At 40.8% G+C, this 14,512-nt stretch overlaps 1 protein-coding gene across 5 annotated transcripts in view; it reads left to right on the top strand.

Annotated features, from left to right (window-relative positions):
* Positions 1 to 14,512, top strand: part of MOV10L1 (Mov10 like RNA helicase 1) — a 72,663-nt gene that overhangs the window by 11,368 nt on the left and 46,783 nt on the right. For 4 of the 5 annotated variants that reach the window (XM_074227226.1, XM_074227228.1, XM_074227225.1 and 1 more), the window contains exons 4-10: positions 6,758 to 6,870; positions 7,308 to 7,492; positions 9,056 to 9,202; positions 9,461 to 9,705; positions 10,386 to 10,545; positions 12,214 to 12,408; positions 13,553 to 13,667. In XM_074227226.1, coding sequence (XP_074083327.1) covers positions 6,758 to 6,870; positions 7,308 to 7,492; positions 9,056 to 9,202; positions 9,461 to 9,705; positions 10,386 to 10,545; positions 12,214 to 12,408; positions 13,553 to 13,667 — 1,160 coding nt within the window. Of the gene's footprint in view, positions 1 to 6,757; positions 6,871 to 7,307; positions 7,493 to 9,055; positions 9,203 to 9,460; positions 9,706 to 10,385; positions 10,546 to 12,213; positions 12,409 to 13,552; positions 13,668 to 14,311; positions 14,373 to 14,512 lie in introns of those variants that run through there. The other variant, XM_074227229.1, reaches the window with a different exon arrangement.

Below are 14,512 nucleotides of genomic sequence, written 5' to 3'. Positions count from 1 at the left end.
AACAAGGAAACTATTAAACTGAAAGAAAACATAACCAAAGAGTAAAAATCAGTTTGGAGCTTATATGCTTCAAATGTCTTTGCATCTAAATTCCTAAAGGAAAAATTAGCCAAATTACAAGAAAGCATAATAACATAGTAATAAAAGAAGCTGGTATATGTCTCCCTTTTAGACAAAGCTAACTAAGACAAAAGTGAACATATAGAATCAGGACAAAATTTTTGGAAAAACCAGAACCAAGAGACTTACATTGTCTTCTGAATTGTACTGTTCAAGAATAATATGTATTTCTCAATACTCCGTGGAGTTTTTGCAAAAATTGACTCTATTGATGCATAGAGATATTGCAAATATAGTTAAGAAGGAACAAATAATAAATGAATCCTTTATAGACCACAACAAAAAGTAATATCAGGCAGCACAAACAAAAGACACAGATTCAAAGAAGGCTCAAGAGAAGGTCTAAATAATGAGGGGGTAAAAGTCACTGAAACAATAACTGTGTAAAGTGAAATAATAATGATCTGGAATGCACTTGAACCAATCCTTGGAAAAACTTAGACATTCACAAGATGGAAAAGATTATTTTTGAACTAAATAATGATTTTTTTCCATTTTAAAGTCAAGAAATAAGCATAAAAAAGAGATAAAAATTTAGAGAAGAAATAAACTGAAAACCAAAAAACTGCAAATAATAAAATTAAAATCTGATTCTTTGAAAAGATCAATAAAATTGGTGAAACTTAGCATGTATAATATAAAAAATGTGGGCAGAAAATCAAAATAACAAAATAAACTGGAATGGCCGCAAAACCAGAATAAAAAAGAACGATCAAAACCTATTGTGTACAGTTAGATGCTAAAAACTTGAAAACACAGAAGAAATCAAGGAATGTCTTCAGAATTTTATATACTCAAAACCACCAGAAGTCCAAGTAGAAAGTTTAAGTAAATTGCAAGCTGACAGATCGCTAGACTGTTAAAGCCACTTCATGCTGAGCAGCTACTCTTCAGCAAGTCCTGCCTTTGACTAAGGTTTGAAGCTTAGGCTGTCTTCTCTTTCTTTATTGTAATCTCCAAGTCCTACCTGGCATAGAGAACCCCAGCCTTTCTTCCTTGTGCTTTGCTAAAAAATAAATAAATAAACACCATCCCTATAGATATTTTAAAGGGAATTACTACAGAGCAGCACTTCAGGGATGTATGTCGTTGGTTAAAGGTTTAATAACAAATAACTAAAAAACACATCAGTTACTGCAAAAGTTTACATGAGCACATTACTGTAATAAGAGTAATTTACATGTCATGTAAATTAGTAGAGATGTTGAATGTAATTTCCAGTGACAAGAAAATTTTAAAAATATCAGAGTTCAGTCTTTGTAGACACTTATTTCAATGGCATTTTAATTTATTTTTGAGAATATAATTATAGAGGACTTGATGTCTGGGGTCGTTACTATCATTTTAGTCTTTAGAAAGTTAGTTGAAATCATTTTTGTGTATATTTGAAATTTTGTTTTGGTATAAGAAATAAGCATTTCTGTCTCGGCCTCGATTTTTAAAAAATTTTATTTAAGCCAGTGGGGTTAAGTGACTTGCCCAAGGTCAAACAGTGCAATTATTAAGTGTCTGAGGCCCCATTTGAACTCAGGTCCTCCTGATTCCAGGGCTGGTGCTCTGTCCACTGCACCATCTAGCTGCCCTTGGCCTTGATTATTAATGAGTTTGTGGAGAGTGGGATAAGTTGGATGAATTCTGTTCATTTTGGTTTTAAAGACTTATTAGATAAATTTTTGCTTGATTTTATTAACAGATAGTTGACAACTGCATGAGTTCCTAGAATTGTAGTGTACACGTTCCCCTTTGAATTTCACTATAACTAAATGTTGTCAGGCAACCTTGAGGTGATAGAAGTAAACAAAATCAATGTCTTCTGGTGTTAACTGAAAGAGAATTATAAATATTTTACTGAATAAAAGTTCCATTCTAGGTCGTTTACAGAATTCCTATGAAGAATTCAACATAAATACATATTTCTTAAATGTAATATTGGTTCTCTTCTGCTCCTTCCCCTTCTTTATTGAATTCCTCTTGAGCTCCTCAAAGCCCACTCAGATGCCCCTGGACTGTCCTCCAACACCCCCCCCCCCATAGACCTTTGTTTTATGCCTCTTGGATTCATTGATCGTCTTGTATTTTTTATGGGTGCATTCTTCCTAACCTCTACTGTCCATGCCTTTCATAACTGCTCCTCAAGGGCACCCCAGGACTGGGCCTATTGTGCACAGGCACTCGCTAAGCACCTACCTAGCAAAGGTAGTGATTCCCTCCCTTCACGAAGGCCACAGGCTAATGGGGAGACAACTTGCAAGCAGCTCTGTGCACACAAGATAAATGACAACTAAACAAGCCATCACAGGAGACTGGGAAAGTCTTTTTGTGGAGGTGGGCCTCGAACAGAACAGGAAGCCTGGAGGTGGCAGGGAGGGGAGGGTATTCCAGGCTGAAAGGAAACCCAGAAAGAGAGGGTCTTTGGATGAGGAACAGACGGAGGCCAGAGTCACTGAGTGAAAGCGAAGGTGGGGGAGGCCAGAGTCACTGAGTGAAAGTGAAGGTGGGAAGTAGAAGGTGGGAAAAGTCTGAAGAGCTCTGAATGTCACCACGGCATTCTGTGTTTGTTCCTGGAGGCAATAGAAAAGCCCCTGGAGTTTATTAAGTGGCATGACCCAACCTGCGTGGTTTAGTAGCTGAATGGAGCCATAGCCTGGAGGCCAGCCAAATTCTCCTCACTACAGAGCCAGCTAAGTAAAGACAAGATCAATAGGAAATGATTAACAGGGAACGTGCTGAGTATGGGAAGAGAATGTGGACTCCAGAGCAAAGTGTCAGTTTGTTGAATTGAATCATCTTCTGGGGGTGCTCCTAACAGACTAGAACAGCTTGGTCAGAAAGTGAAGCGCTGTTAGTGACATCCCCTAGGTGTCAGACCTAGGGAAAGTCACTGTTTAGTTTACAAATGAATTCTTAGTCATATTTGACAATGCAGCAGCTCAGGAAACACCCAGTGAACTTGATTAGTCCTCCAAGTATCAGACAAGCTTGGGCCTCTCTTTTCATTTTACCTTCATTTGGAAGGCCCCCCTCCTCCACTAAATGGTTCTGCTATCCCTGCTCACAGGGCCAGGCTTCCCCTGCTTTTATAGCCCCTTTACCTACCTTCCACCATCACCCCCACCTCTTGGAATGGGAATCCCAGGAGGAAGAGGAACCAAGATTTCCCACCTTTCTGTCTTCCAACTCCTAATAGGTTGTCTTCTCTGTATTTGGCCTTGGTTGTTAAATGCATTTCTCATTTTCTACACTTTAACCAGAAAGCTTCTAAATTTCATTTAGATGAAGGGATTCTGGCCTTCCTAGAAAAAATATTTTTGATGCATAAAATAAATAGGATTATAAAGGAAACCAGTTTTCTTCATACATTTGTCAAAATATTTTTTAAAGAATTGACAAACCACTGTTTAGGAACTCCTAGGTAGCATCTTCTTATTTTCAAGCAGTTTTCTATGTGGATATGTGTAGATTCCAGAGCTCTTCTATATTATGAATAAATGAATGGAAACAGTTACTAAACACTCTGTGCTTAATATAATCCCTTCTTTTGAGGCGCTTAGGGTCTAGCAGGGGAACACAAAACACAAGACAGTGGTGACCCGGCAGCACCTGGGATATAAAACTGATGGGTTGGCTTGTAAGTGACTGAGGGCAGGAATTCCAGAGGCTCCTAGGACTCACAGGATCGACTCAGGGATGCTGTGTGGAGGGCCTGGTCCTGCTGGGGAACAGCAGGTAAGAAGCAGCAGCAGTAGCAGGCAGATGCTGAAGAGATGGTTGGGACAGGGACTGAATGGGTGGTAAAGTGAATCCTTGGTTCTGGGTCTAGAAATCAGCACCTGGGATCAATAAACCCCTTGCTGGCTCTCTGTCCACTAGGAGTGCTTTCAGGAGCAGAGATGAGTCTTACTGGTCTGGGAGTCAACTCTCCCCTCCCTGAGAACCTTGCTTGGGGCCCTTATGCCTCTCCTAGCTTGGCCATTTTACTTTTGGGAAGGTCTTAGAAGGGCTCATCCTTGGGAAACTCCCTCTTTCCCAGATAGGCCTTTTTTTTTTTTTTTTTTTTTTACTGCCCTCTCTTGAAACTGGTGTCCTGTTCTGAGGCCCTGGGGGAGCCACTTTGTGACCTCTTTTTCCTGACCCAGACAGCCTGATCTGAGCTAGTACTTCTCCCTCTGCCATGAGGACACTTCTTGATTTCCCCTCTTAGCCCCTCCTCTCTCCTTGGCTGGAACAGTCTTCCCTCTAGTGGCCACACTCCCAGCTTCCTCTGGAACTTCCCTCTCCCCAGGCCACATGGGATACCTTTCCCACCTCCCTATCCAGCATCAGACCAGAGCATCCTCACTCAAACCCTTTCCTGGGGGCGATGTTGACCTCAGCAAAGAGCATGATGGAAGAAGGATAGGATCACCCAGGCTTCTCTGTTTGTGTGACCGTCCTTTCACACAGACTTGTCTAGATCAGTTCTGGGAGGACAGTGACTGGTTTCTTTCTTCATTTGGTAGATGCTCTGCTGAGCACAGACTGGGCTCTTAATAAATACTTGCTGACTCATTGATGTGGATCCTCAAAAGGCTTTAAGGACATTGGCACCTGTTCCCACAAAATGATGTGTTGCTGAAACAAAGTAAAGACTGACAGATTGCTTTCCATGGGGGGAGGGAAGTAAGATTGGGGGGAAAATTGTAAAACTCAAATAATACCTTTAATAAAAATAAATTTTAAAAAATGATGCATTGCTTATGTGCTCCTGCCAGTCAGTCATCTAGCATTTATTTAGTGCTGACTGTGTGCCAGACTAGAGAGACAAAGAAAGGCAACAACACAATTCCTGCCCTCAAGGAGCCTCTGGTCTAAGGAGGGACACACAGGGCAAAAGGCTGTTCACACAGAGTGGATGGAAGATGGGCTGAGAGGATGGTAGTGTGGCCTTCATGTATGTTCATCTGAGAACTTGAGGGGCCTGAATAAAAGAGGAAGCCAAGGGAAAATGATTGAGTTGAAACCATGAGTCACCTTACCTCCTTGATAGTGAATCAATGTTAACTAATTCTGAAAGTCCCTTTCCCTGGTATTGGCAGCATTTATTCTTTTAGAAAGTGATAACATGTGGATCTTCCTTTCCATTTCAGTCTTGATAAATGGTTAGAAAAAAAGATGATTGGACAAAAGGTGCTAGCCTTTGGGAGCATGGCTCAGGGAGCTTTGCTGCTCAAATAAGTTCCCGCTTTGGTATTCTAAAGAATTATAGTGTTAAGGATTGTGATTTCCTTGGCATTGGGACCTCCCCAATTAGCAAAGTTCCCAGACCAGTGCTCTTAGAGAATTGCCTAAGCCTTGCACAGGGAAGAGCCTTGTCCAGAATCCAGTGCCCAGCTCGTGTCCAGGTGGCGGAGCTGGTTCTTTATCCACTGCACTAGGTGGCTTGCGTCTCAGAAGCAAGCTGCAAACATTTCCCCTCTGCTCCTCAGAATCTCTGTTTTAAGGGAAAGGTGCCCAGGCCAGAGTCAGTTCTCTGCTCTGCCCAGCAGCTTTTCACTAGCCAGTCCCATGTCTAGCTCTTTTTCTTGTAATCCCTTTGCAGCACTCCCAAGACTGCAGTTTGTCATTCTGTTCTTTTCCCAACTCTGCCCTCTAAGAATCCCCTTCTCCCTTCCCTCCAAGGGCATCCCTGTTTGCCTGTAAATTGTCTCAGATTGCATTTCCTCAGCCAAAATAAATACCTTGCTTTAGTTATGGCTCACTTAATTGGTGATCATCAGACATGTTCCCTCCTTCCTGCTCATGGCCCCCACTCCTTTGATTCCATTGACTTTTTTCTCCATTATTCCCAGGCTAGAAGATGGCATGCAGATGCCTCTTCTCTCCCCTCCCCCTACCTTCAGAACTGGGATTTTATTTTCACTTTCTTTGTGTTTATAGAACTTAACACAGGATTGGCACATAGTAAGTGATCAGTAAATGTTTCTTGCCCAGTCCTCCTAGCATATGGAAATGTCCCCTCCTGTGTGCTGGTGCTGTGGAGATCTAACAAATTGGTATTCAGGAGACAGTTTTAAGCACCTACTGGGGGCAGAGTCCTTTACTAGCTACTGGAGGAGAGACATTTCATAGAAGACATATCCTGGCCTCACGTGGCTTACAGACTAATAAGGATTCTAGCAGCATAGTACCATAGTGAAAAGTAATTTATAAGTTTACTATGGAGAAACAAAAATGTGTTCTCTTCCCGCCCCCCATTGCAGTACAGCCTTCTTCAACACATTTAACTTTTTTCGTATGATATACACTGAGAATTAAAAAACTTGTGGTCAAATTATTGGTTGCGTGTCCTCAAGCAGATACATTAACTGTTTTTGTGCTTCTTTTTCCAATCTGTAAAATGAAGGAATTCAGCTGCAATATTCTGAATCTTATTCATCTGGATCAAAACTAAGGGTCAGCTTACCTCTTTGAACAACATCTATACTTGCCTCTTTTCCAGATTGGACCCACTGTCTAACCCTACCTCCCTGGATCTTTTGGCCAGTATTATGAACACAGCTTATAAATATTTTTTTATAAATTCCTAAATGAATGCCAGCTGTTAAACCATTTTACAGTAATGGAACTTTAAAATATATGTATTTTTCATGACTTTTAGGTTTTGAGCCTTGTAAGGGTGATTGGGTACAAGCTGAATATTTCATTAAGCCAGCAACGTGGAACAGTGAGGCAATTTCTGTGAAGCCACTAAGATACAAACGAGTAGATCAGGTAACGTCACAGTCCACCCTCCAGAAAAGCTGACATTGTCCTGTTTAGGACTGGCAGATCCCTGAGTTTCCATTCAACTAGGAAACTCTTGGAAGTTGTGAGAAAGCAGATTTCCCCTCTGCTTTTTCTTGGTATAGTGTTCAGAGAGTAACTCCTTCCAAACCAAACTATTTCCATTGCCCACTTAGATTGATCTTAAGACTCCTGTCATTAGAATAGCACAATCCTTGGGCTAGTTTTAGAGGTGAATTATGAAATCGAACTGGCATTCAGAGAGGACCTCAGGGAGTCTGATGAGTCTAGTCTAATTTCCTGAGACCCAGTTCTTCACATCCCAGTTTCTCTGGTACCCAATGAGCAAATGAACATTTAAATAGCTGGATGTGTTTTCTTACAAGTATTTGGCCTGGTTTTTCTTTCCATTCTAACAATTACAGGTTTGCATTTCCAGTCTCTGTGGAAGAAATGGGGTAATTGATGATAGCATCTTTTTCACCTTGGATTCCCTGAGACTTCCTGAGGGCTATAAACCCCGAAAATCTGATGTGGTCAATGTGGTGGTGGTGGAGAGTAACCAGTCCTGCTATATTTGGCGTGCTCTTTGCATGGCCCCTGTCGAAAGGTAAGAATTAGCAGTTCTTCATGATGGGCTTCCTGCTAATTGGGAGTGCTTTCCATTCAGTTGGCTGGGTTGTTAAGCTGCCAGGCAGTGTTCTGCCTCTCAGTAGAGAGACCCAGAGGCCCTGTCCTTAAGAGCTTAGGTTGGACAGGGAAATGTAATAGCCGTATGAGTAAATAAAGGACAAATCTATGCTAGAACATCATCAAGAAAGGTCTTCTGTAAAGGTGGTACTTGAGGGGCCTTGAAGAAAGAAAGGAAGGAAGACATTTCTTGTATGAGTCAGATGGCTTGTGCAAAAGAGAAGCCAGTCTCTTTAGGAGAACAGCAGGTAAGCTGGTGTGGCTGCAGTGTTGAGGGAAGTAGAAAGAGAGGTTAGGTCAGGCTGGAAAGAACTGTTCTGAGCAGTTTGTATTTTTTCCATGGAGGCCCTGGAGAACCAAGAGCTGATGTGATCAGATTTGTCTGTGATTGAGGAATTTCCGTTTGGTATCTGGGTGGGGATGGATTGTAAAGAGAAGGGAAGTGTGGAGATGACTTCAGAAGCTCATGAAATGAGGTGGTGGGTTGAAATGGACAAATATAACAGCTGAGGGGCAACTATGTAGGAGTCAATTTGAAATGTTACTGGTAGCCAGACCATCTCTAGATGGTCTGGCTTAGGACTTCCAAGCACTGGTCTTTATTCAGTGTTGCTGGCCCTTCCTTCCTTCCTTCCTTGTGGTTTTGTGTCAAGTGACTATAGCAAAGCAATGAGGTTTTAGATGAGAGGTAGGATGAGTCCTGGGTAGAAAAGATGGATAATGATGAAATTTCTTTTGTTCACCTTTTTTTTTTAGGTTTTTTTCAAGGCAAATGGGGTTAAGTGGCTTGTCCAAGGCCACACGGCTAGGTAATTATTAAGTGTCTGAGGCCAGATTTGAACTCAGGTATTCCTGACTCCAGGGCCAGTGCTCTATCCACTGCGCCACCTAGCCCCATCCCCTTTTGTTCACTTTTAAAAAGAAAACCATTCAACCTTTAGTGGGAATTGTTTTATGTCATTTTGCTCTTCAAAATACTTTTAATGGGTAAGCATTTGTACCCTTATGTGGCTTCCTGCATTGATGCCACTAAATGACATTGAAGTCACATTGTTTTTAGGCTAGTCCCTTTGAAATGTGCAGGTCGTATCCTGATCTCTTGGCGCTTCATTCTCCAAGCCTGTGATGCTCCTAAGACTCTCTGATAGAGCCTAAGAATCTCTCAAAATGGTGACCATTGAGGAGTATTGAGACTCCTTTTTGAAGCTTTGTCATCTGACAATCAGAAAAGAGTTTTTGTAGGTTAGGAAACTAAATCTAGGGGCAGCTAGGTGGCATAGTGGACAGAACACTGGCCCTGGAGTCAGGAGGACCTGAGTTCAAATGCAGTCTCAGACACTTAATAATTACCTAGTTGTGTGACCATGGGTAAGTCACTTAACCCCATCACCTTGCAAAAAAACAAAAACAAACAAAAAGCTTGGTTTTGAGTTTTTGTTTTTAAAGCTAGTAAAATTTTGTTATATGTTTTTGATTACTTCAGAGAAACTCATATCATCAATGAAGTTGGAATTGATGAGACATGTGGAACTGAACTCTTGAAAAACAAAGGAGGCCTTGAAGTTACAAAAATGACAAATTTTGGAACCCTTAAAGAGGGAGAAAGTAAAAATATGGTCATCTGGATAGAGTAAGTTTGAGAGTTAAATTTTACATAGTTTAAGAATCCTCAGCAGCTTTTTTAAAACCTTTATATATATTTGCATTTTACCAAATTCCATAATAATAATAATACTCATTCCTAGCCTTTGTACCTAAAAAAGACCACACACCTTTCTTCAGTCAGATACTTAATAGAAGTCAAGTTTCAGCTCACAGGAATGTTATCTAGTGATAGAAATTCTAGGTTTGCAATCTTATGTTCACCTTTAATTCTCTTTTATTTTAGGAATAAAGGAGATGTGCCGCATTGCTTGGTCAGCTGCAGATTAGCTGGATGGGAAAAATCTAAACAATTTCGATTTCAAATGCCTGATACAGATCAAAGTTACCCAGTAGTAACTTCTTCCATTTCTTCTGCACAAGTCAAAGAGAGTTGTTCAGAGAACAGCAGTACACCCTCTCACTGTACCAGAGACCTCGTCAGCCAGTCATTGGATAGCAGTTTTGTGGACTCCAGTGAGCGTGCTCCAGGTGCAGTCTTATTGTTTAATGGAATGTTGCTTTTAGCTTTAGGGTTTTGTTGTGTTGTGTTTATCAAGTTTCCCCCTCAGTACATTTCTCTAAGGAACATATTGCATCACAAAAGATAGCATAGAATTCCAAGTTCTCCAGACCTTTTCCATCCTTCACCAGAGGGGATGAAGTCCCCTATTCATGAGACTCCTCAATCTTGTCTCATCCAGCTCCCCAAAGGAAAATAGAATCAGCTCTTATATGAAGTATTGAATACTGGAGAGTTGCTTCTGATTCTAGTAAAAATGTGTTCCATGCACATGGACAGACACAGTTCCTTTGTCAATTACTTTCAAAACGTTAAGACAGAGAAGGCTTATTCTAGGCCAACTCCACTCCATCCCACCCTACCCCACCCCTTCTCTTAGGAATACTACTTTAATTCTTTAATAAATCTGAATTCCCAGTACTTCCAACAGAATAGATCCTAAAAGCTGTGAGCCTTTCTTACTCTGGAGAAGGAAGGGGGAGGAGGGGTTGTGGGGGAGGACAATCCAAAGTTCCTGGAGGTTTTCCTCTAAGTCTTTTAACTGGGCAGTTCAGTCTTCCTAACGCTTTGGTTAATGCAGATTTTTGGCAGACCAGACCCATGTTTCGCTATTAAGGACATAGAATGCTTTATGATGGTTCAATTTTAGATCAAGTCATTATTGCCCCAGATGAGCCTACATCTACAGGACCAAATGAACAAAAGGAAAATAATACATTAGAGAAGCTGGATATAGGATCAGAACATAGCGGACAAGTACCAATTCCTCCAGGCAAAAAGACGTTCATCGTGATTGTATGTGATGCCAGGTAGGTGGTTAGGAGTATGGAGTATTAGTGTGAAAATTTTAGTTTGAGGAGATTTGAAAGCAGTTTTTTTAACATTCATTTTATCATGTAGTTTTTATTAAGTACCTTCTTTGTGTTAGTCTCTGTGGTAGGTGCTAGAATGCAAAGAGAAGCTAGGTAGTGCAAGTATAGAGAATGACCTGAGCTCATACCCAGCCTTAGACACTTCCTGTGTGACTCTGAGCAAGTCAATTTAACCCTTTTTACCTCAAATTTCCTCATCAGTCAAGTGAGCTGAAGAAGGAAATGGCAAATGACTTTCAGTATCTTTGCCAAATAAAAAACCCCGGTGAGGTCATGAAGAGTCTGGCACGACTGAAATGACCCAATAACATTCAAATACCCAAAAAAAAAAAAAAAAGAGGGTTCCCTACCCTAAAAACTTTAAATAAGAATAAATAATAACTACACTGCACATAATGGTATTGGGAAGAGGAGCATAAATAGGATGATAGCAAGATTGAAGGTACTGCAAAGGGTAGGATGGGGAGAGAGGGAAAAGTTGTTTATTTCTTGGTTTTGTTTCTTAAGAATGTGGGAGAGAACACTAGAGGATGTCAATAGAAAGTGGATCAAGGGGTGGCTAGGTGGCGTAGTGGATAAAGCACCGGCCTTGGAGTCAGGAGTACCTGGGCTCAAATCCGGTCTCACACACTTAATAATTACCTAGCTGTGTGGCCTTGGGCAAGCCACTTAACTCCATTTGCCTTGCAAAAATCTAAAAAAAAAAGTGGATCAGCCTATTTTATTTAGCCCAGGAGAGCAGAAACAGTAGCAGTGGTGAGAAGTAGCCAAGAGGAAGTTGAGACTTGACTCCCAGCAGTCAAGAGTTTCCCAAAGTGGGGCAGATTCTTAAGGAAGTTTCTTGGGTTCCCCTTACACTGAGGCCTTCTCAGTGGAGGCTGGATAGTTATTTGCCAGTTGTATTATGGAAATGGGACAGAGTATCTGCTCAAGGTTCATTCCAGCTCTGAAATACTGTGATTTTTGTTGGGGCAGAGATAGAAAGAAGTCATCTATTTCAGTATTACATTAAAGGGGTATATACCATGAACCTAGATCTTATTTCTGCCACAATAAGCATTCAGAGTCATTGGTCATATTGCACAGTCCCCAAACAAAAAACTTTTTTGTTTCCTTATTCAGCAAACATTCAACTACTGAATAAGGGCAGCTAGATAATGCAGTGGACAGAGCACCAGCCCTGGAGTCAGGAGGACCTGAGTTCAAATGCTGATTGCCTCACATCCAGGGCCATCTCTAGTTGCCCTGATTCATATCTGACTGCTGGACCAGATGGCTCCAGAGAAGAAAGTGAGGCTGGTGACTTGTGCACACTCCCTCACTCAAATCCATTCACTTGCATGTCATGGCATCATCTTCCTGATGTCATGGTATTCTTTGAGAATGAAAGTCAAATAACAGTTATTATTGAATAACATGTTAATTACAGAGACAACCTATGTTTGAAATATTTCATTTTAGGGAATGGACTAATTGTTGCCTTGACTATTTTAGTTAATTGGAAATAATACCATTGAAAACTGATAATGACCTTTATTGTGCCTGTGTCTATATTTGTATACTCTCACTGGGAAATAAGTAGATTTCTTGTCTTACTTTTTCAAGAAATCCTGGCCGCTGTATGGACCTCCTTTTACTTTGTTTTTCTGACTTCATTATTGGGCGTTACATCGAAGTTAATGTAGTAAGTGAAGAAGAATTACTCATAGCTGTCACAGAGCCATTTTCTTGGAAAAAATCAAGAACCACCCAAGTTCTGACATCCCCCAAGACAACAGTGGTAGTGACAACACAGAAAAGGTATTGGAACAGTGCTCTTTGTTTAGGGAAGTATTGCTGTTTGCCTGCCCTCAGGAGGAGCCACACTAGATGGAGGGACCCAGGGACCTTGATCTGCTCCCAATGATAGGCTGTTTGGGGCCACAGAATCAAAGGACCTGAGCAAAAATTGACAACCTGTCAGTCATTAGGCCAGTTTCCCAGTTGTTCACTTCTATTAGGTTTCTATGATGAAGTTAGATCCTCCATCTATGCCAAGGAGGAGGAAGCCACTTGGTCAGAGTGGGAAGTCATGGTGCATGGCCAACCCATATTGGGGGGAGGGTTTCCTTGCCACAGGGGCCATAGTCTTCATTTGTGGAAAAACTTTTTTATTTTACTTTTGCTCCTGATTTTTTCATTCTTCTAATAAGACTAGATGCTGGACTCAGCCAGGAAACCTAGTTTCAAAATCACTAGTGGTGCTACATCATTTATTCTCTCTATGACTCTATTATTTGTAAAATGGAATTAGGTATACCACTGGATCTGCTTTTCAAATTTGTTTTTGTTTTGTTTTGTTTTTTAGTTTTTGCAAGGCAATGGGGTTAAGTGGCTTGCCCAAGGCCACACAGCTAGGTAATTATTAAGTGTCTGAGGCCGGATTTGAACCGAGGTACTCCCGACCCCAGGGCTGGTGCTCTATACACTGTGCCACCTAGCCACCCCTCAAATTTATTTTTGAGGAAAGTGATTTGTAAACTTTGAAGTAACCTAAATTCAAGTTATTATGGACGTATAAATCCTTGTGTCCATTCATTATCTTTTTTTATTCTTTTAGAAGGAAATTTAGGTAAATTATGGCATTTCTAACAGTTGACCACAGTAGTACATCATAGCAAATATTCTTGAGAAATTTGACTAAATTTGTAATACTTCAAAAAAAAATAAATACTCTTAACAATGTAAGAATAGGGGTGGCTAGGTGTCGTAGTGGATAAAGCACCAGCCCTGGCGTCGGGAGTACCTCGGTTCAAATCCGGCCTCAGACACTTAATAATTACCTAGCTGTGTGGCCTTGGGCAAGCCACTTAACCCCATTTGCCTTGCAAAAACCTAAAAAAAAAAAAAAAACATTGTAAGAATACAGATGTTTGCTTATTAATTTGGGTGGTTTATTTTTAAGGAATTTAAGAAGACAGTTGCCAAGTTTCCTTCCACAATATCCCATACCAGATAGACTAAAAAGATGTGTGGAACAACAACTGGATATATTAACTTTTCAACCACTGCTTGCAGAGGTAAGAAAAATGAGCTCCTGCTTGCTGGTACCTCAAACATGTCTTATTTTCCATCTCACTTGGCAGCCCTACAGCTCTCCAGCACCTTTCTGCTGTCTCCTCTGGCACCTTTGTTGGAAGGCTGTGTTCTGGGTGAAATTGGCAGAAAAGTCCTTCAGGTCCTTTTTGGAGCTGTCCAGCATGGAACTTCCAGGGAAGTTCTGAGGCACCTTCTTCTTTGAAGAGGACCTCGCAGAAAAGAAAGATAATGAACAAGTTCATGGATGAGTGGGAGTCATGTTCTTCATGAATATCCTGACCCATTTCCTCTGCTTTAGTGCTTACAACTTTCCCCACTTTCTTTTTGGTGAAATTAAGAAGACTGGTGTCCTAATTCATTAGCCTAGTCTGGAAAGTTGGATGGCATTTTAAATGATTATAATTCTTTTAGTTGGACTCTGCATTCTGGATGAGAGGTTCAGAGATCCTCCTATAGGAGAACAGATGAAGTGACCAGTGTAAGATTTGACCACATAGTTCTTTCTACATTATGGGCGGTTAGGGGCACAGCACCCCCACAATCTAAAAAGTCCATATAAAATTTTTCAGCCCTCCCTTTGTACCAGAGAAGGAAGTTTGATTTTTATTTCTTTTGTCTTTTATAGGGTGTTTACAGTACCTTACCATAAAATTGGATACAATCCTATACATATATTCTATGCACTTGTGAGTTTCTAACCTTTTTCTGTATCATCTTCTGGCCTTCACATAACATCAATGGCTTCCACAAAAGTCCTCCCAAATTCCCATTTAACTTCTTATGCTGGCCTGTGATATATTTAAATGCAAACACTGTTTGTTTTTCT

Source organism: Macrotis lagotis, chromosome 2 (assembly GCF_037893015.1).
Source record: "Macrotis lagotis isolate mMagLag1 chromosome 2, bilby.v1.9.chrom.fasta, whole genome shotgun sequence".
NCBI classification, from domain to species: Eukaryota; Metazoa; Chordata; class Mammalia; order Peramelemorphia; family Peramelidae; genus Macrotis; species Macrotis lagotis.
The sequence above is the reverse complement of the archived record's forward strand: the minus strand, read 5'-3'. Positions and strand labels throughout refer to the sequence as shown.